Source organism: Gadus chalcogrammus, chromosome 9 (assembly GCF_026213295.1).
Source record: "Gadus chalcogrammus isolate NIFS_2021 chromosome 9, NIFS_Gcha_1.0, whole genome shotgun sequence".
NCBI classification, from domain to species: Eukaryota; Metazoa; Chordata; class Actinopteri; order Gadiformes; family Gadidae; genus Gadus; species Gadus chalcogrammus.
In genome coordinates, this window is record NC_079420.1 from 6,092,857 (window position 1) to 6,115,326 (window position 22,470).

The 22,470-nt window shown below is 45.1% G+C and overlaps 2 protein-coding genes across 2 annotated transcripts in view; one reads left to right on the plus strand and one right to left on the minus strand.

Annotated features, from left to right (window-relative positions):
• Positions 1-12,655, minus strand: part of kcnq1.2 (potassium voltage-gated channel, KQT-like subfamily, member 1.2) — a 42,804-nt gene extending 30,149 nt beyond the window's left edge. Inside the window, exons 1-2 of the mRNA XM_056598733.1 lie at positions 10,459-12,655; positions 4,107-4,197 (exon numbers count right to left, since the gene is read on the minus strand). Of these exons, the coding sequence (XP_056454708.1) occupies positions 4,107-4,197; positions 10,459-11,021 (654 nt within the window). The 5' untranslated portion in view covers positions 11,022-12,655. The remainder of the gene's footprint in view (positions 1-4,106; positions 4,198-10,458) is intronic.
• A 1,814-nt stretch (positions 12,656-14,469) lies between these two features.
• Positions 14,470-22,358, plus strand: mrps35 (mitochondrial ribosomal protein S35). Its single transcript, XM_056599429.1, has 8 exons — positions 14,470-14,613; positions 14,795-14,847; positions 15,039-15,206; positions 16,331-16,391; positions 16,515-16,654; positions 18,402-18,511; positions 18,626-18,695; positions 21,647-22,358. Exons 1-8 carry the CDS (start codon positions 14,481-14,483, stop codon positions 21,935-21,937), a joined length of 1,026 nt encoding a protein of 341 aa, XP_056455404.1. The 5' UTR covers positions 14,470-14,480; the 3' UTR covers positions 21,938-22,358.
• The last annotated feature ends 112 nt before the right edge of the window (positions 22,359-22,470 follow it).

The window sequence follows — 22,470 nt, forward strand, 5'->3', positions numbered from 1 at the left end:
TGTGTGTGTGTTTGTGTGTGTGTGTGTGTGTTTGTGTGTGTGTGCAGGATCCAACCAAGCAAGCGCTAACGTTTGGATCCAGAGCTATCACTCTTCATAATTTCAACATCTGGATGATATTTGAAGGTTACAGCTAGGCCAGCAAAAAAAAATTGGCGGGGTCTGGGTTTGGGGGGGATGTGAGGGGGGTGGGGGCGTTTGACAGGATTATCTGAAAATAATCTTGTGGAATGGGTCACCCAGATGTCGGTAGGTTTCCTTTGCCTGTTTGTTTTCTGCGATACGGCTGTCTGTTTGTGTGACCCTAATCTTATCAGGCTGGAATAAAATGGGCCAAATTCAAGCTGGGTTGAATGACACATTGGATTCCGATGAAACCGCAAGCGAACACACATATAAATACAAACACAAACACACACACAAAAAACACAAAACACACAGAGACGCATGCAAGACGGATTCTTAAACAAATACATGTCACACACACAAACACACATTGACACACAACCACAAACACACACACCCACACTCGTACGCATGCTATGTATTATGGTGACACACGCACACTCACACACACAGACACACAAACCAGTTTTTATAATCATGGCCTATAATTACAGCTACTGCATGAAAATGCAAATAAACCAAACAACAATGAAAAGTGGATTATGGATAAAAGTATGATGTACCAAGTCATCCAAAGAAAGTGCCATGCATCATTTCCTATGAGAAATAAAGGCTGAGTGGCTTGTTATTCATCATAATTAATCAAGATAAATACAACATAAAAATTCTTCATCATGACATTGTGGCTTTGACTCATTCCAACCAACGCCCCCAGACCGGGGTTTGTACCATTTAATGTTCCTGTTATCTATGCAGTCCCATTCCATAACCAAAGAAATGCAGTGTTGCTCTTGGCACTCGTTCCACTCTGTGTTGGAGTCCTCTGGTTTTGGAGGACTCCTACGAGCACCAGGCTGTGATGGCCGACCCAGCCCGTATGTGAGGGGCAGAGCTGGGTCACCCGTAGGTCAGAGAGAGAGGAACACTATGATTACATCAAGGCTTAGCGCAAAGCAAAGCAAACCGAAAAAAATAACAAGCACGCAAAGCCTGCGAGACAAGTCTGCGCTTTTACCCAAAGGGACTTCCAGTGATTTCAGAGTATCTCACTAAGGAGCAGATGTAGGAGCTACTCTGGGAGGACGACAGGTCAGACAGCCGCAGACATCGGGGATTGAACCGGTTCCTTTTAGTGGTGAGCAAAACACCCTGATTGCTACACTGTCCTTCCCCCCTTGAAATAGTTCTGTGTGTTTAAATGCAACTGTAGACCTTATAAGTCTCTGTCCTTAAATCCGAAATGTGCAACATTTCAACTAGCTGGTAGCTTACCTGGACATATCTGTAGTCAAAGCTGATCGATAGTGATTTCAATAAAGTAATCAATAAAATCACATCTAATGACTGATATATTCTACAAACAACAAATGCTGGCCAGCCCGTATCTCTCTCTTTGTTGACAAGAATCCTACTCCCAAAGCCCCTCCCACTCACGCCACCTAGCCAGCTGAGCTAGGCTACAGCCAGTGAGATTGGACGGAACACTGTTATGGAGCTTTTTGAATTCAGAAAGTCCCGCCTGCTATCTGGGAGGGGCTACATCTCACACTGTGTGACTTGAAAGTTGCCTTCAGAAAAACAAATAGTATCCCTCGGTCCCGCGGCCCCTGTGATGTTTGGCTCTCAAGGAAACCTTAACCTGAGAAATAATGTGACACAAGACATGGGTGACATTCAGGGCGTGGGTCTGGAAAACAGACTTGAATGTGCATGGATGTGTGATCTTGTGCGTGTGTGTGTGTGTGTGTATGTGTGTGTGTGTGTGTGTGTGTGTGTGTGTGTGTGTGTGTGCGTGTGTGTGTTGCCAGGCCTGCCTAGCTTTATTTTGGCAGCCTGCTACAAAGCCAAATATCCTCAAGGACCAGAGTTCCCGCTTGCCATCCAAAATAAGCAGCGACTCATGTGATTCATGAACGTCAGCTGACCCTGAACTTGCTAAGTATAGCTTCACCAATGATACACACGGCTTTGACATCACGCCACACACACACACACACACACACACACACACACACACACACACTCACACACACACACACACACACAAAGAACAAACACACAAAGAACAAACACACAAAGAACAAACACACCAAGTACAAACACACCAAGTCCACAGACACACAGACACACTCCCCCACCACAAATAACGAAACTCAAACAACACACACACACACACACACACACACACATGTAATTAAAGCTTGCTTCTGAGAAATCGGCATTAACAGCGTTAACAACCGCACACACGCAACCATGCTCCATACAAATACACACAAACTTTTATTTAGACACAAAGATATAGACACACTGGCCAAACGATGCTGTGCTGCAATTAAAGTAGGGAGCGCGGTTGGGGAGGGGAAGGGGTATTGAGAGTGAAAAAGGAGAAGCTGGGCCGGAGCCGGAGACAGAGAGACACACAGCGTTCTGGGCTCCCTCTCGGTGTAAATAAATGAATAACTGATAGTAGATCCTCAAAGGGCACTGGCCAAAAGTTGAGGGAACACAACGTACACCCCTGTCCTCGGATTGCCCTCAGTGTTCACGCAGAGGGTGTGTGTGTGTGTGTGTGTGTGTGTGTGTGTGTGTGTGTGTGTGTGTGTGTGTGTGTGTGTGTGTGTGTGTGTGTGTGTGTGTGTGTGTGTGTGTGTACGTGTGTGCCTGTGTGTGCCTGCAGTTCAGGTGTGCGTCCGTGCGTGTGCGTGCGTACATGGTAACACGTGCGCACTGACACGCGTGCATGCGTAGTCTCACTCCGGTGCAGTAGTGTGTGATTTGTGTGTCTGTATGTGCGCATTCATGTGCATGTCGGTCTGGTCTGTAAATGTGTTGCCACATGATTGGTTAGCCACTGTTTGTGTAAGTGACTATTCTATATCTACTGTATGGGAGCGAGAGAGATGGATGACACAAGTCTTTTGTAGTTAATCCAAAAAGTGGCCATCATTTTCAGTACCTGTGGCAGGGCCTTGATCTATGGCATCACTTAGCAGCCCTAATAGCCTCATAAGCCCAGTGAAGGTAATTTACTAGCTGGTGTCAAGGGGTGTAGCCAGTGAGGAGCCACGTCATTCAGCATCACATAACTTAGCAGGAGTCCCGAAACACGCAGACTTATATTGCACTTTTTTTGTGCCATATAGCATTCGTGAACTTTCTTGAAGTTAATTAAAAGTATCCTCCGTCTCTGTTGCGTGGTGTTGTGTGGTTCAGTGTTCACAAAATAAAATAGAACCGATCATCACAAACAACGTGCAGATGATACCCAAGCACACTGAAAATATATTATGCACATTTCTGCTGCTTTTTCTGATATCTGTGTATGTAGAATTGCTGACATTGCTGAGGGTCTGAAACAACTAAGGTCTTATCAGTCTTGAGTTGAAGTGTCAAGATGGCCGTTCCCCTCCCAGCCAAGATCTTCTACCGCCATCATGTGGAAGCGCAGGGGTACTGCAGTTAAACAACTCAGGGCAACGCTTCCCATTCTTAATTCATTCGTAACTTAAGCCGTCTCATTTGCAGTACATGGGGAAAGGTTCAAGTCTTAAGTAAAACTGAATACAAAGTAATACACTCTTGCGTCTTGGGTTCGCACACATTTAGACATGTGCTCTCTGCCTGAAAAGTCCTATCACATTTCAACGTGGTTTCAAATGAGTCAATAGTCCTTTGTGTTTCAGTTGCTGTCCTGTATAACCTTTTTGGCAGTGGTTCCTTGCGATCTTCTGGTGTATTTATTGTTACTTACTTATACATAAATCTTTGTGAACATACCTTTAATGGTGGCATTATATATTTTTTATGTTTTTGGAGGGGAATGGGGTAGGCCTGCCTTTTGGCATTTTCAGGGATACAGCTGGACATTGTTACGGACGTACATTTTTCATCATCATAACCGTGATTTCTGCACGACACCTGTAGGAGCTGAACTTGTGTATTGAACATTTTACATTCCCCTATGAGATGCGTTCACTCACCATCCAAAAGAGCGTCCCGGTGGCAAACTCTGCATACTGCTCAATGGTAGACAGCACGCTGAAGACCAGACACACCAGCACCATGACAAACCTGCAGCAGGGGGAGAGAAGACGCAAGGAAGTCAGCCCACCATCCGTTGATTCACACTGGAGACCCTCCCCAACAACCCCTGGTTGAGGCTGGCCTCAGGGCCGGATCTACCATCAGGGCCCACGGCACTGTGACCAGGGGCCCCAACCATTCCCAGCCAGTGGGGGGGCACCACACGAAAGAAACTATTATTATTATTTATTTTTTTTATGAATGTTTGTACTCTTAAAATAGTTACACATGGTATTATTAAATAGGGTATTCATTTAAAATTCATTATTAAAACGAATGTCATAAGAACAGCAATATAATGATTCTGAACAATATAGTGGCCTAATGTGACAGTTAACCCCCCTCCCATAACCTGGAATCTACACACTGAGAGATTAAAAGTAAAGTGTCTTAAAAGAACTGCAGCGTCCTGTGATATCTATGCACCTGAACACAACGCAGTAGTCGGCGGAGTAAGACCAAGCCGGCTACACTTTATGTGTCATTATGTGTGTGTGTTAAAATAATAATAATAAAAAAAATATATAGAATTTTTTTTTCCTGATTTTTTTCGGGGAGGGGGGGGGGGGGGGGGGGCCTTCAGACATTTGTGCCCAGGGGCCTATGATTTGTTAATCCGGCCCTGGCTGGCCTGGTCCAGGGGTCTTTGGCCCGACTTCGCCCTGAAGCAAAGGGATTAAGCTCAGATGTAGCAACAGCCATGCATGTGTGCGTGTGTGTGTGTGTGTGTGTGTGTGTGTGTGTGTGCGTGCGTGCGTGCGTGCGTGCGTGCGTGCGTGCGTGCGTGCGTGCGTGCGTGCGTGCGTGCGTGCGTGCGTGCGTGCGTGCGTGCGTGCGTGTGTGTGTGTGTGTGTGTGTCCTCTGTTATTGTATAATCAATACATAAAACAGATGTTTTGGTACTTTTGCAATTGCCTGTTGTTGTTGTTGTTGTTACAGAATATGATCAATACGTTTGCGTTGGACAACGTGTATAATCTCACGTATATACAGTTCTGCGGGTGTACATTGTCAAGTGTCTTCCATGCAGCTCACCTCTCACCTATTACAGCAAAGGCATACAGAATCATAAAGCAGCTTGGACATAGATCTGGTTCCCTCTGAGGCCCGGTATTGTTTTAAATTGACAGCACTCCCAATAGACACCTGCATGGTCGTTAAACAGTGTGTTACTGGCTGGCTCCATGCAAACAACTACTCAACAGCAACAATGTATATACATTTATAACAAATAGCACACAAACACACACACACACACACACACACACACACACACACACACACACACACACACACACACACACACACACACACACACACACACACACACACACACACACACACACACACACACACACACACACACATTTAATTCTTTATTTGAATCCACCAATCACATTACAAGAGACAAGATTCAAATATTTCAGAGATAAGATAAGTCATTGTTCAAGGGTACAAAAAACATCTCCTGCGCCACACTGCCAGGCTGCCTATCACTGCTGATATGGAGCAGAACTTTGCTAATTGTTTCGATTTTCTGCTGGAGAGCCCAGCCAGCCTTAACCCACTGAAAACACGGTTGTGGACATGCCCCAAGCTTCTGAAAAATAAACACTATTAGCTTGCATCGGTAGCCTAGGTCCCTTAGTATTTCCAGAATGGGCTGGTGTTTATGGTATCTGTGTTTTACAAACACAGATACACACACAAATGAGCCAGATGCAACTGCGTCTTTCTTCGGTGAGGATTAGAGCACACACGCCCAGCCGTCATCCTACTGACGGAGGTTGCGGACAGACAGACAGACAGATGTGGTCTCACACACACACAGCTGTTACATCACCAGTCAAATCATTTAAATGCAATGCACTTAGCCTATGGGGAGAAGAAGGGATTTGCGATCAGCAGGAAATCTATAACCTAAATAAAAGTAGTGAGCTTGTGTATCTCTTTCTAAGCTCTGCCTTTCCATCCAAATCCAAACAGTCACCAGAGAACCTGAGCATCGCCAGAGGGGAGCTGGCTTGCTTAGGTCCATTGTAGATTTGCACCAAAAAATGTGCTTTTTTAGCAAATGTCCACACGAATATTATACAAGTCTTCTACAAATGCTGCTAAAAGAAGCAATAAGTATTTATGGTCATTATTCCGTTCATAGCCAAGCCAAATCAACACAACTACCTCTGTTTATGTTGATGCAATGGTGCTAACAACGCTGGATGGCTTAACACTGCATGCTATCAATGATATCATAACTTGTTCTCTGCCGCCGCCGTCACATAGCTAATGCCTGACAACGGGCACACACACAGCTGGCAAGCGTGTGTCCCTTCTGCACCAGAAAGTAAACCACGACCATCCCATCAGACCTGCCTTATGCTTTGTCTGGCATTAATTCCTTTTTTCACTTGCAAATGTGTCACATTTTATTATGTGCCGTTTCCCCCCGGTCCATGGCCACAAGTATTCCCACGCCTAATCTCCAAAAATACATTGAGATGTATTTCAGATTCTGAATGCGAATGTGACTTACTGCCAAGTAGGTTAACCCATACAAGGAATGTGGCACTGCAGCCAATGTTTGGAAAACCCTGCTTTGATAATGATCCAACATCCATGATGACATGCTTATTTGAGGAAATTATGCAATGTCATGGATAGGAAGGATTACAAGGAGACACCCTGTCTCGAAACAAAAGAGAGAGACAGAAGCCGCCATGCTGTAGCGTGCCCCAGGAAGACATTTCTTTATAACTTTATGAAAACATACATTTAGCCATTTAGCAGAAACTTTTATCGAAACTGAACAACAAGTTAGGCTTACCAATCAATATTAGAGATGCAGCAATACATCAGCCGATTGGAATTGTGTGTGCTATGACATTAGGAAGCATTTTTTTTTTAACAACTGAAAGTTGGGGATGCCATGTAATCGGGGATGCCATGTAAATACTTCTAAGTAGAAGTATTTACATGGCAAAACGACATGATCAAGAAATGATCAGCAATATCAGTAGCAGCCTATAGTAGATTATAAACATCGATGTCGCTGCAACCCTAATCGATACACTATCACCAATCAATAATACAATGAATATTGGAGCAACTAGACTTATTTGAAGAGACACTAATATACTTTCACACACGCCGTTGGCTGTGATTCTGCGGGAAGTGCCGCAGCACAGCAGTCTGAGCCAAAGCCCCCAGCTGCTTTGTGATAATCAGGGTCCCAGATGTGTTGGCCACCCTAAATAATGTTCAGCCTGGGCTAGGATTGCCCAGGCCTACCCTGGATCACTCAAACATTCCCAGGACATCGGTGCTGCAGAGAGCTGGGCCATACATGACCATAGCACTGCATTGTCGTGATTTCGCTTCATCTAGCGTGTTTGAATGACTTGTGCTTGGCATGTCAAATGCTGATTAATACACGGGGGGGTTGGTGGACATTCTGTTTCGCTGTATCTTGTTCAGAATCACTTCTTATGATTTATAGGGTTAAAGGACTAGCATTTTAGAATAATTAATGTGCATTATGTATGCAGAGACATCACAAACGTAGACATAAATATGCAGTGAAATGACTCTCTCACACACACACACACACACACACACACACACACACACCACACATCCATCACAGCTGTAAGCATTGACAAATCTACCCAACTTCCTGAGCCATTGTTTCTAACTGGCCGAAGAGAAACGGTGAAACGATGACAGCTCACACCAAATGATGAAGACCCCATGCTGTTGTCTGATCACACGGTGCCTTACGCAATGGGGAAGAAGACAAACTGCAATGCATATATAGTGCTAAGGCCATGGATCCTACTGGGGGGACCTGGTACATGCTTTTATACCACACAAACTCAACAAGCAAACAACCACGGACATCATGGTTCATTAACCCGAATGTTGAGAGACACTCAAACATGGGGGGAGGCGACGTGGTGGACGGACACTACCAGGACAGAAGTCATTTTTGACCCCCATCTTAAATTATGAATCGTCATAATCATGCTAGTTTTTCTTAGCAGCTCGACACTTTGCTAGCTAACAACTGAAAGACATCACTTTGGGCTCCTTGGGTATGTTGTCATGGCAATCATAGGAAAAGTGATCCATCATCATTTTCAAAGTACTAAAATGAGAAGAATACAGTGTGTTCCCTGATTAAAGGCACCATTGGCGATAACAGTTCTGGTGGTCGGAATATAGGGCTATTCAACACAAGCAACAAATTGATATTGCGTACAGCGCCTTTAACACAAGGCCCTAATCCAATGACAATGCATGTCATGTCTGGGCATCATGGCTGCTCAGGAGCAAGACCGTCGGCCTCCATCTCATCCATGATCTATAACCAGCCTTGTGTAGAGGCAGCCTTCAACAGAATCAGCCGCTTACTAATGCCGCCGCCACCAGAACCACCCTCACCCCCATCCCTCACGGAGCAGCTTAGAGTGGATTACACCACATCATACAACCACCACAAACACCGATATTCCATCCTGGTTTAGCAATCATCTTGTGCTCGAATTACTCAGAAAATAGGAGGTGAATCTGCTTGCATCTTGGAGGCCGAGATGAATGGGAAAGCGTACGAAGATCAGGCCTGTGTGTGGATCGTACACGACAGAGTATCTAAGCGCGTGATCATGCACCATATTATCCATAACGGTGTAGTTACAGTGCCAGGGTTTGTGTTAAACACACATGGAGATGTTGTGATCAGGAAGGAACACAGATGGCCAATGGAAGCCCGAGACATACACATCAGGCTCTTTTGAAACCAAACCCATTAGCTACCGCAGAGTCTCTGCTAAACGCTCTTGGCTGTCATATTGCAGACAGGTCTCATCACAGCACTAGGGATTAATTTATTAATGTACCGCCCGGATGCTAGTGGGTATCAAAACCAGTGCATTTTAGACGATTACTGACACCTGATACCGAAGGATTATCTCTAGAAACAGACATCCGCAGATGAATTAAGAATCTGTAGGGTATTGGTATGGGACAGTATTTTGGTATCAGAAGGGTTCTGCTTCATGTTTGCAGTCCGAGTATTATTGACAAGTCCCGTTTGAGCGTGTTTTGGTTGCATACAGGGTCCATGTTGAGAGCAACAATCTCGGAACCCATTGGCTATCATCTGAAGATGACGTAGGTCACGAGTAGGTCACGAGTATACGAATACCTCAAATAAAGTTGTACATTGTTTGTGGATAAATTGTTTGTGTTTGTGTATAGGCCTGTATGTGTATGTATGATAATTTAACATTTTCCACCTCTGTCTGTTTAAAGTTGTGTGGATCCAGTGTAAGATACTGTATGCATGTATACTTGTGTGCCAGTGCGTGTGCGTGTGTTTGAGCGTGTGTGTCACCCTAATGAAGATTGGGCTGATCAGAAAAGCCGGCCTGTCACCGTCTTATCTTGGCGTGTCACAATTGTGACGTCATTGTTGGAAAAAGTATCCCTCAACTCCAAGGTCAAAACCCACGTTGCGCTGTAACTATTCTGCCTCGTTGCTGTGTTCACATGCTGTTCTCAGCACTGCAAACTCTGTTCACACCAAAAATGGTGTTCACAGGCTGCTGTTGTACAGACAGTGTATCGCATATTAGTACAGAATACACAACAGGGAGTTTCATACAGCATAAACAAAAATGTGTTGACACAAGTCAAACTTATACCAACTAGGATTAATATAATAGCCCGATGACCATGCATTTCCAGAACACCAAATAGGGTCATACATGTCATAAATTAGGTTTATTTTAAACAGGAGGTGAGCATCGGACAGCTAGTGGACGAACTCGATAAGCAGCTTCATGATGTACGAGGTAGCTGAGCTGTTTATAGTTAAGCAATAGATGTAATAACTGAGAGAGAATTGGTCACAGACAAACCAACCAACTTTCCCCTGGTCTTGATGCAGACACTCTACTCTTAAAATAAGCATGGATTTGATTTCAACATTAGACAGTGATTCCTCCTGCACTTCTATTCGAGCCCGGCTTCAAAGTCGGTAGAACTTGACTAGCAATGGTCATACGATATCACTGAATTTTTGTCCCTTACAAAAGAAGAAAAGTGTCAACGTACTCAAACCTCACGTGAATCCGCAGCCACTGCAATTACATAAAATCTTGTCTGCCAATGACACGAGACCAACCCCATCCCGGGTGCGGCTCAACCAATCAGACCCCACCCAGAGAGAGGTGGTAGGGCACTACTCACACTAGGAAGTGGTAGAGGAAGCACTTCAACCCGGCGGGTCTCTCCAGGAAGTTGTAGACGTCGCCCTGCATGCTGGTCTTGGCATACGGACTCTGGAAGCTCTTGTGGTAGTGGTGGTGGTGGTGCATCCAGCTGGACCGGGGCAGCGGTGGCGGCCCCGAGACGGAGGGGCGTCCCGTCGTGATCTGCAGCGCCGGATCCTTTGTGTACGGCGGCGGTTGGCTCGGGACGCCTGATCCATTATTCACCTCGCAGGGGTCCATTTCCAGGGAAACTGGAGCGTAGCGGCTCGTTTCAGCGCCGGCCCCTGAAGACGCCCTGGCCGGGGTGAGGGAGAAAGAGGGTGTAGTCGTAGAAGGCGTGGCAGCAGCTGTGACTCCAGAGGTGGTTGTCGTGCTGGACTCTGCTCGCTCGACCTCTTCGTCCAAGCCTTGGTTGGCGCCGAGGCTGGTGTTGGCGTTGCCGTTGGGCCAGCGGGCCTTCAGGGAGCGAGACAGACGGCTGCCGTAGTCCTTCTGTATGTGGCACTTCACGTGGAAGGAGTGCCCTCGCCTCTCCCCCATGGTGGTCCAGCAGGGGCGGTCCGGATCAGGGAAACGGTTCAGCGGGCGACGTGGAGTGGCGTGGGGCGTTCGTTGCTCATTTGAGGAAGGAGAGTGGTGGTTTGTGGTGGCTAGGTCATGGTGGGGACGTCGAGGCTCTTTGCTCGATTACAGGTGTCTGTGAGTGTAGGTGAGTGTGTTCACCAGACCTGCAGTGGAAGAAGTGAGATGAATCATTAAGATAGCATGACCAGCAGTGAGATCCTGCATGTATTTGTGAGGATCGCCTTACCGAAGAGGGTGTAACTAACTGAACGCTAAGTGAGCCGGCCTTGAGGCGCTATCATGCATTGTTGCTCACTGGAGACGCAAAGGGGCCAAGCAGTTCCGCCTGCTTTTAACATACTTGACAGGCAATACAACTATGCTGCCTATCGCAACTTTTATGTATTGAAAGATAACACATCATATTACATCAGTCATAATTAATCAATAACAAAATAAGCAACATTTAGATTATTTAAAAAAACATTGTATATGTTATAATATATATACTGCACGTTAATTGATAATGACTACATTTTCAGGGGTTATGGCTATGCCATTCTGTGTGTCACAGGTTAAACAAGACCTGTAAGGAGCACTGCAGCCTGTGGTTAAAGATTAGCTTCCTCCCCGATGCAGGGTTGTGAACTTTGGCAGTGTTTCTCGTTCTATTTATATCAATAAACACTGTTTTAAACACTTTTTCAGTAAGGTACCGCTTTTCACAGCACCAAAACCTTTTAGGAAAGAAATTTCAATAAGTTAACTGAGAAACAAGAAGTTGTGCTTGACTTAATTTGTGTCGTTAATTTGAATGATTCACCAGACTTTTCTGCTATTATTCAGATTAATTTAATTTATTATAGTGCTATTCAGATGGATAAGGTTTATAACCAATTTTGAAACAAAAAGGATCCCATTTTTATTGGGGTCCAAGTACATCCTGAAGTCTTTAAAACTACCCCTGTTTCTCAATTGGAAATACTGACTTATGGGCTACCCTGAACCATCGCATGTCATGAAAGCAGAAGTGGAGGATGGGTTCTTCTGACTCTGTGTCTCTTTATGTGCTTCTGAGAAGTTGCAGAACACAGAATTGACCGAAGTGTGAAAAGTTGCTTTCACGATCAAGCACTATACCCTCCATTGGTATATAGTAAAAGCGACTCTCAGTACGTAAGGGTGAAACTTGTTGAATGAGCCTCTGTCTGCTGTAGGTTGGAGTTACATTGGACCAAACAGCATATACCGGCACCTGATAGCTGGTTCACAAAGTCTTCGGTGTGATAAGAGTGTGTGTGGATGCCATCTTGCGACGGCCCTGATCAAGGGAACATTATGCATGAGTGACTCGGCTGGCCGGTCTGTGCTGCTTGTCTCTGAAGCCAGAGTCGTATCATTGAAAATGTCAAGTGCACCGATCCAAATGTAAACACTATAATGTACCCTTGAATTGTGTTTTACTTACTGATTGGGACCACTCACCCCTTTACAAAAAACAACCAATGACAAGAAAGATAACTGAATCCGGTGGTTCCATGGTTATCTATCAGCACTTTTACAAGTCACAGAACACAGATTTCCAAGTCAAATGGCAAATATGAATAACAATGAGGACAGATAATGTGGCAGGAAGAAAGATAAGGCAACAGAATAGAAATGTGGCCTTATTTTGCTGAAATCCAGCCACACTACCACACTGTAAGCATTGATTTGCAAGCAGACAGAAAGAGAGACAGACAGACAGACAGACAGACAGACAGACAGACAGACAGACAGACAGACAGACAGACAGACAGACAGACAGACAGACAGACAGAGACAGACAGACAGACAGGCAGGCAGGCAGGCAGGCAGACAGACAGACAGACAGACAGACAGACAGACAGACAGACAGACAGACAGACAGACAGACAGAGACAGACAGACAGACAGACAGACAGACAGACAGACAGACAGACAGACAGACAGACAGACAGACAGGCAGGCAGGCAGACAGACAGACAGGCAGACAGACAGACAGACAGACAGACAGACAGACAGACAGACAGACAGACAGACAGACAGACAGACAGACAGACAGACAGACAGACAGACAGACAGACAGACAGGCAAACAGACAGACCGATACCCTAACTAGAGGGATGAGGTGATGGCCAGTAAGGTGTGTATAACATCATACACACCTTTCCAGCTGTCACCACACCACATGACCTGGCTGCAACAGCCTACCGTGAACCATGAAAGCTGGGGTTGTAGAACGGTTGCAGACTACGGAAAAGTATTTGGACCAGAGGATGTGTAACTAGAGCTATCGCCGCCCACCATATATTTGTTCTCAGCTGATGGACTGGTGACAGGGGCCACCAGGACCGCTGTCTCTCCGTAGATAGAGTTTCTGCCCCCAAACTCAACAACTAACACATACACAATACACTTTTAAGCGCATAGACGTGTGAGGGAATACGGTTACAGCGTATTGTCTGACTTTTCTATATAGTGCATCCACGCCTGCCAGCTGGCAGTCCTCAATTGCCAAATAGATTTGCCAATTGATAAAATTAGGCGTCATTTAAAATTAACGGTAGAATATTTAGAAAAATAAATCGTATCATGAACCTTGAATCCAGTAACTGCACCAGATGTCATCAGTTACGTGTGCGTTCACTGATTGCGATGCATTAAAACTGCACAGTAGGCAGGAATCAGCCAGACAACATAAAATGAACTCACTTACCTTGAATTCTTAAAAAAAAAATACAAAGTACTTATTTACAGTAGCCTAAACGAAATCGCATCTGTAAACGTTTGGTTTCTCCAACAACAATTTATATCCGAATAGATATATGATTATACACGATTATGAACCGGAGAAAATATACAGATGAACGGGAAACGAAGTGATACAGCGTGTGACTTGATGATGTGCAGCCCGCCCAGCGAACTCCTCTGAAGAGTCTCTCTCCAGCCTGCAGGTCGACGCTGCAACTGTGCACCGCTGACATGTGTTGCATGGAGCGATGATCTGCGAGGCTGCTGCACGCCATGCTTCGATCGAGACCCTGTTTTTCAATTGACACCTGTTTGACATAATATTTAAAGGTGACAGCTACACCGTCGGAATCAATTCAGGGACGATACCATACATCATATTCTACAATATAATGCTTTACACTATATTAGGACATCACTAAGGCAAATAGTCGGTATTTCTATTTAATTCGATTGTTTGGGTAGAATTTACCTTGTATTTTTTGTGGTTTATGTCGTACAATATAAATGAAAGTTAGGACTTCATCGGGTAGTCCATCAGAGTCTGTTCTATCACCTGTTCAAATATCGCAGTTCCCGTCCGTACCTGGAGAGGGCGCTTCCTAATCTTAACAAAAAGTTTGAGTTTTGGACCTCTTCGCTTACCGTTATCATTGGAAAAACATGGCGGCTCACACTACCAAGATATGCCTGTCCCTAGGTCGAATAAATGGCCCTGGTTTTGGACAATATGCATCATTAAACAGGGCGACATATGCCACGGCACTGTCTACATCAAATTTTACTGGAAATAAAGGTGACGTTTGATGAAAGATTATTTTTAATGATGTCATGTCTCCTAACCTCCGCCTCGCATCATGGTGCCTGGTCCCTGTGCTGTCATGTCTTCTATCTTACTATGTAATACAAGCTGTAACTTCATTACAGTTAATCTGTCATTTCCTCCAAGTGTAAATTCTGTGTGTTTGTTGTTCAAGGTGGACCTGACCGAGGGGGTCGAGGAGCTTTTGTAAGGCGACCCAGACGAGAGGTAAGACAGATATCTGTACAATTCCTAAACCATGTTATGGTTACCATGTCATCGATAATTACAGAATCAATGGTGCACCTCGCAAAAAAACAATTTGTATATATATAGACTATGAGATTTACTGACAACGAGTTCGTATTTGATGCCGACTGCTTGTACTGAGTCTGTGTGTGTGATCCTGTGTCGTTTAGCCAGGGGAGCCCAGAACAGAGAAGATGGACAGCCAGCAGGACTGGTCTGCGGTCTACCCGTCTGCAGCGTCGTTCAGACCGGGCTCTGTCCCCCTGCCTGTCCGTATGGGCTACCCGGTGAAGGGGGGAGTTCCCTCAGAGAAGAGAGGCAACCTGGAGCTGATAAAGGTCAGTGGGTCATCCCTTAAGTGGTGACATGTGGCTTATAAAGGACGATGTATTATGTAACAAATTCTGTAAAATCAAGACCATGCTTTGTTAGGCTTTATTGATGTTTTGTAATCAGCTCATTCCCTTCGTGTATACATGGATAAGAGTTTCCAGCAGTATGCATTGGATCTATATACATCTCTCTACGAGGGTAGTTTGTGATTAACTCTGACTGTTTCTCACTCATCCTCAGATTAGATACAATCTATGAATCCATTATAGATCATATGTCTCTTTATCCTCTCTGACATTGGATCGAATATTCAGCATAAAGTCTAGACGGCAATGAGGCTTAATATGTTGTTTCTTCGCAATGTTTAATGACTGGACATATGATTTGGATTGAGATAAATTAATACATCAACTTGGTTACATTATACATCAATTCATTAATTATACATCAGCTGAATTAAATATCTGTATTCAGTTGTGCTTGAAAGCAAACCTGCAGATGGTTGTCCTCCTTCTCTGTTCTCTCAGATTTCTCTATGATCACTTCCAAGTTCAACTCCACCATGTTTGTAGTTAATTTGATTGTCAAGTGTCGTTGTGCCATCACCTGTCCTTCGATGTGGCCCAGTCTCTGTGTGTGTCTGGAGCAGCTGTGCTATTTGACCTCAGGTCCCGCGGAGGTTGTACCTTCCTTGGGTAGCGACAGCATGAAAGGAGGGGGGCCAGGCAAAACATTTGAGATTTCATTTTCTCCCTCTGCCCCGCAGGGCTTAAAAGATTACTTAAAGTGCTTTGCATCCTTATTTAAGCCCATATGATTTTTTTCTTCTGTGCTTATCTATGTATCTTGTGGGAATTCCTATGCAACTGTGAAGTGAATGGTAGAACTGATAGCTAGAAGTATCAGCTTTGTTACTCATTATAAATTAATAAATAATATTGTAATATAATAACAAATATATAAAAGTGCTACTAAGTCATAAAAAATACATGAGGAAATGTGTTGGGTAGAAGTAAGTTTTGCTGAGACATGCATGTCGACAGAAACATTGTCATGTAGAAACAGTCATGTTCATTGTTTATTTGTTTAACTAACAATGGGTTCCCCCCTTTCTTATTCTTCTGTTTAGATACCAAACTTCCTGCACTTGACACCGGCAGCCATTAAGAAGCACTGTGAAGCCTTGAAACGTAAGCCTCCTTGCAAAGCGTGTTTTTCCCTATACAAGTGTTTCCCTGTTTACTTATTAGATCAGATGGGCACTGCATTCATCCCGAGGGGAAATCGGCTGACATTTAGTTTCCTTCCATCAGCGTTCTGCACCGAGTGGCCCGCTGGCCTGGACTCCGATGGCGACCTGGACAAGCACCTCCCCATCCGGATAGAGACCACGGACTACGTCTCGGCCGGGCCCTCCGTCAGGAACCCCGCCGCCCGGGTCGTCACTCTCCGGGTGAGCTCCTCCCCCCTGCCTTTCTCCACCCATCGACTTAAAAACACCATCATTTACGGATCAATTTCTTGATGGAAATCAAAAATCTCTCTGTGGGGGGTTGGAAATACATCAGCCTATGATGAGTTGAGGATCATTTTTGGAGGAGCACAGGACGGAATATCATAATCCTGCATGTAAAATGTCCCACTATCTTTGCTTAGTCCATTTGTGGGTTTAAGAATAGGAGCTTTCTGTACTATAGTTGGTCTCAACTTGAGTGCTTATTGTATATTAGTAGAGTATTACAGAATATGCATGAAACAAGCCCACTGTCATTGGTTGCGTAATCCTAGCTATGGATGGATACATAGACAAAATATTGTCTTTATCCTTTGCTACGTCTGGCACAACCCACCCCCCCCCCCCCCCCCCCCCCCCCCCCCTGATGTGAGCCCAGAACTGGACCAATAGGAGTCGAGAAAGAATGTATGAAAATGGGTACAGGGATTTTGAGGGACAATCGAAATGCAATCCAACATTATGTCTCTGTGACCTTTTTATCAGGCAGTCTGCTTGGACAGCTGCGATGTCTCTAAGCTTGTGCAAGTGTGTTCTGGTCCCAAAAAGATTACCCACTTCAAAGTTTTTTTAAATTGCTCGATTAATTTTTTTATTATGTTATCATTACAATGTCTGAGGTTATTATGTTTCCACATGGACACTATATCCAATTCGCTTTTAATTGCTTCGAACAAATATTATCTTTGTTGATTTTTTGATTTGTTATATTGTTAGGGGCTTTCATCTCACTCTAGTATGAGCCTGCATGAACAATCTTCTCAATGGCCTATACTAACAAAATATATAAACGTAAAAGATATCCTGCACTAATCACAAACCATCTGGTCCACTTATTCTCTGCATTCATTCAGATGTTTGTAGGTAGGAGTTATTCAGACATAAATCCCTGTGGATTAAACGGAATCAAGGAAAGATTGTAGAGTAAATAATCCCCAGTGTCCAGCAGGGGCTTGACTTCCAACCAAAATAGATTGACCTCCCCTTGAATGGTGTGCTTCTTTATGCGTGTGATGCTTATTTGGTTTTGGGATACGTTTATGGATATGATATAGGCTTATATTTGCGGTGAAATTTCCGATTCAGTACGATTTAGTATGTACTTGAACCGTTTGACTTACCTATAGAGTAGACTGATGCTGTTAATTGTATTCCGATTTTTCTTGGGTTGGTTGTGAATCTTTCGGAGGAGCATGTGTGCAAAATGAATAAAACCTTGACCACTAGGGGCTCAACAAATGCCCATATACATATTTTGACGTGGTTGGATGGACCACTAATATAACAAATTGAATGTCTGCAGTTGCACATGCTTTGTGAAATTCAAACCTTAATTAACTATTTCCAAACTATTTCGGATTATTCCTAGATGTATGCTGTTTAGATAAATGAAACACAATGAAACAAGCATTCACACATTTTAATCTTGTGGTTTCAATCTATTCTCTTCACTAGTAGGAACTGATCTGATGTCGTTTTTTCATCTCTGAGAAGTAAAGGGATTTTAACCCGCAAAGCCTGATATACAAATATACATCAAATGGATTGACAATTCTTAAAGGATTACTTTACAATCAAAGGTCTGCTTGAATGCACCCACTATGCATCGCACGCTGTTTATGGAAAATCATTACATGCTTTCTTTTTGTACTGGTACGGTTCTATAATATCATACTTTTCCTTCCAGGTCAGGCTTTCCAGTCTGAACTTGGACGAACATGCACGGGAGAAGATGCTCAAACTTCTTGGGGACAGATACTGTAAAGACACAGACATCCTGACCATCACAACAGACAGGTAAAGTGTGTGTGCGTGTGTGTGTGTGTGTGTGTGCATGAAGACCGAAGCCCATCGATAAATCATAAAATGCAGCAATGTCATTTTTGTCATTGCTCCTTCTTTCTTCTCCAGCTGCCCGTTGAAACAGCAGAATACCGACTATGCCATGTACCTGCTGACCGTTCTCTACCATGAAGCATGGGTAAGGTCCATGAGAGTGTTCTTAAACTAGGTCCTCCTGCGAACAGTGGTGCATTGCCAACACAGCCGTTAATCTGCTGGAGGCTCTCCAATACCTGGTACATTTGGTGTTGGTATCTCTGACTTAGGCCTTGAAAACAATCGCATAACAGGACTGCGGAGCACGGTTGTCCTTCAAATTTGTGCAAAAACAACACCATCCAAATGTGACTTGCATCTCTCCCAACCCCTGCCTCAGACCTGATCAGGGCTAACCAGGGCACACTGGGATCAACCACGACCGTGATTATCCGTGCCCAGATCACCCTCCTCCTGATGTTGAATCTACACTAGATCTAGACGTCTATCTAGAGCAGGGGTCACCAACACAGCGCCCACGGGCACCAGGGTGCTCGCAAGGACCATATGAGGCGCACGGCGGCCTGTTCTAAACGTAGCACAACTCATTCTTCAACAACTCTTTCCCACCTTTTTTAAGTCATAATAATATATTATATAATAATTATTGTGAGAAATCATTTACATGATCAGTGTCTTCACATAGATGAGTATCATTAGTCATTAATAATAATATAGAACTAAAGGCAAATTTGTTATTTCAGAAGACGAGTGTCTCAAACTGGGTGCCCTTCGTATGACTCAGTACCCATGAAGTAGCTCTCAGGTTAAAAACGGTCCGTGACCCCTGATCGAGAGGTTTTTTCCACTGATGGTTTGGGGAAACATTCCTGGCAGTGCCGTTGCGGACCCCCCCAGCAAGTCATACAAAGGGCTATCTTCAGTTTCACATGAACAATTCCCCCTTAAAAATCATAAGGTTGTGTTATGCAGGCATGCAGAGTTAAAATATTATTGTCAGGCTGGACTAGTGTTTAGGGGTGTGTTTGACCACTAGCCAAACCTCTAATATAAATCCTAAGCCGCTTTAGATAAAATCGTCTCCTTAATGAGTAATTTGTAGCAACAGTAGACGGCTAACATTAAATAGGCAGAATATGCCTGTGAAGATGGTTGAAATGTCTGCCCATGTGTAATCCCATCAGGATGTATCACGAGTTGGGCAGTATTGTACTTGGACTCATGACATTTCCACACAGAGTACCAAAAACACCCGGGATCCCCCTATCAGATGTTGACACCCATTCACATTCAGCCAGCCAACGCCACTCCATAGAAACCCGCCACCAAGGACCCCTCTACCCCCCACCCCCCCCTGCCTGTTGTTCCGACTGCTGCCTTCTGGAGCTCTTCTGGTCATGTTTTAGTCCCCTGCAAAGAGGCCATTTGTCGGGAAGCCGAGCACCGTCCGATGCCCTTTAAGACGCACAACGGAAGGCACAGTGGCGGCCGACAGGCCTGTGAAAGGCTGCAGAGTGCTGCACTGTTGAGGCTGAAACGCTAGACCACAAAGAGGACCATTGTCAGTAGCTACGGTTTACTCTTGCTTTTTTTATTTTTTTTATATACCTACTCAAGGACAGGCAGACACACCGGGAAGGTGAGAGAAAAACGTGCTTTGCTGATTCCACTATGTGCTTATCCGGGCCTTCCGTCAATCAGGTGGTCGGGAGGTTGGGCGTCTGACCCGAGTTGGCCGGGTTAGGGTTCTCCAGGGGGTTTGCTTTTACGCCCACACATTCAAAATGTGAATCAGGAGGAGTGAGCAGAGTGAGACATAACGGCAGGAATGTGGACACAGCGCATGCTCGTTTTTAATAATGGAGAAAGCAGGTGGCTGTCTGTCGCCAGTCAGTTTGCCGTGCGGGTTCGGAGGCCGGTGCCAGGCCTGTCAGCACTTCATTATTATTGACTTGTGCTTGTAGAATTTAGCCCAGACTGGCAAGAACGTTTTTGTAGGGAATTGAATGCCGTTTATGCAGTTCCTCGTTACCTTCCCATTGAGAGTGCATGGAGGTAATCATTGGCCGTTACTTTTCATTCCAATAGTGAAGCTATGCTTTCAGGTTGGTTGGCCCAATGTCACCGGTATGGAGTCGACTATTCACTATTATTAAGTCTTAAATGAATAAGTCATTTTAGCAGACGCTATTATCCAAAGTGATTTACAGGGAATTCTGATGCATGCTATTACTATGATTGAGGTATGGATTGGGTGTCTGGCTCCATTGTCTCCAGTAAAGACGGTAGAGGTTACAACAGCCCGACCTGGTCTGGGACGTCCACACATGAACGCCATATGGATTAGACATGTAAAGCCGTGATGAGGTCCATTAGCATCCATCAGGGCCCAGGGAGAGCAAGACGGATCAGGCCGGAGCTTTAAGCCGCTCAACAGTGGGGACTATTGTTGTACCCGCAGATTGTGATGGCAGATAGGGGCGCTGGGTGCGTGCAATGGTAGTGCGGAGAAACACCATCTGTCTGAGGGAAGCTTCAAAAGACTGGGATGAGCGACGGCCATGGGGTGGCCAACAGGTTTCTCCCTCGGGTTCCCATAGCGATCATGTGGATCGCTTGGACTCCACCAAAATATGTTGGAATCTTCAATGAGAAATAATAAGTGAGCATTCTTAGTCCGCCGACTAGTGAGAAACCCCCTCTTAAGTTCAATGCTGACAATGTTGTACTTCCTGAAAGGAGGCTCCTAAAGAAAAGTTTTTAGTCCTAGTAATCATCAGGTATCTTGACATTATTCTGGGTTGTAACTGGTGACCAAGTGATACTATTCACTGTCGAGCACTGGACCGGCCAACACAACCCAATAAACGACAAACATGTTGGAACTGGAAATTGGAAGTGTTCATGAAATCATTAAAGGTTTCAGGGAAATCCAATCCGTGCCCAAAAATGGGCAGGTGTGTGCACAGGAGATCCATAGATGCAGTAAATGTATCGAGCCATGCGATTTAAAATGTAATACATAATCCATCATGGGATTATGTCCAACATTCACTTATCTTCACTTAATCTTCTCTTATCCCGTGGTCTCAGAAAACGGAGGCGTGGGAGTCTGAGATGACGAGGGCGGACCGCCGCGAGTACATCTGGGAGGAGAGCGCCTCGCAGCATAACGTCCTGGACACGCTGGCCCGCATGGCCACGCCCGTCCCGGGGGAGGGCGTGGGCGTGGGCGAGGGCGAGGCGCCCCCAAGGGAGGTGCTGCTGGCCCGGCCCGAGGTTCAGCAGTACCGGGACTCGGTCACCCGACTGAAGAACGAGGGGGAGAGCGAGGGAGCCACACTCCGCTACAGAGAGGCCGTGAAGAAGCTGCTCAGTCTGTAGTGTGTGTGTGTGTGGTTCCTATCTCTGACCGGCACCCAACCCAGCCCTCCACTCCCCTCAACCCATCCCGCCATCCACACACACACACACACACACACAGACACACACACACACACGGGGAGGCAGGGCACCTAGGGACGTTGGAGCACAAGTAGAGGACTGCATTGGCCCTTGGAGCATGGGGTTACTCTTCGAGGCTTGAAAAAAACAAACATTCTGATATTGTTTGAGACTCCCGTGGTCTCCTGGACAGGACTCTTATCATCGTTCACTCAGTCAGCGTCAGTGGCAAACAAATACAAATGTCGTGTGGTTGAAAGTGGAACCTTTTACTTTTTTCAGCAAGGGTAAAGGCGATCAAGTTATTCTTCAATCCTCATTCATAACCCCGACTCCGTTCCACTTCTTCTCTCCTCCTCACCGTGGGGGGGGGGGGGGGGAGGAGGGAGAGAGAGAGAGAGAGAGAGAGAGAGAGAGAGAGAGAGAGAGAGAGAGAGAGAGAGAGAGAGAGAGAGAGAGAGAGAGAGAGAGAG

Bases quoted from the DNA above. Each gene is read 5' to 3' on its own strand.
- mrps35 (XM_056599429.1), top strand. From the start codon at position 14,481: ATGGCGGCTCACACTACCAAGATATGCCTGTCCCTAGGTCGAATAAAT. The intron at 14,614-14,794 runs GTGACGTTTGAT...TTGTTGTTCAAG, and splicing joins AAATTTTACTGGAAATAAAG to GTGGACCTGACCGAGGGGGT. The intron at 18,696-21,646 runs GTAAGGTCCATG...CCGTGGTCTCAG, and splicing joins TTCTCTACCATGAAGCATGG to AAAACGGAGGCGTGGGAGTC.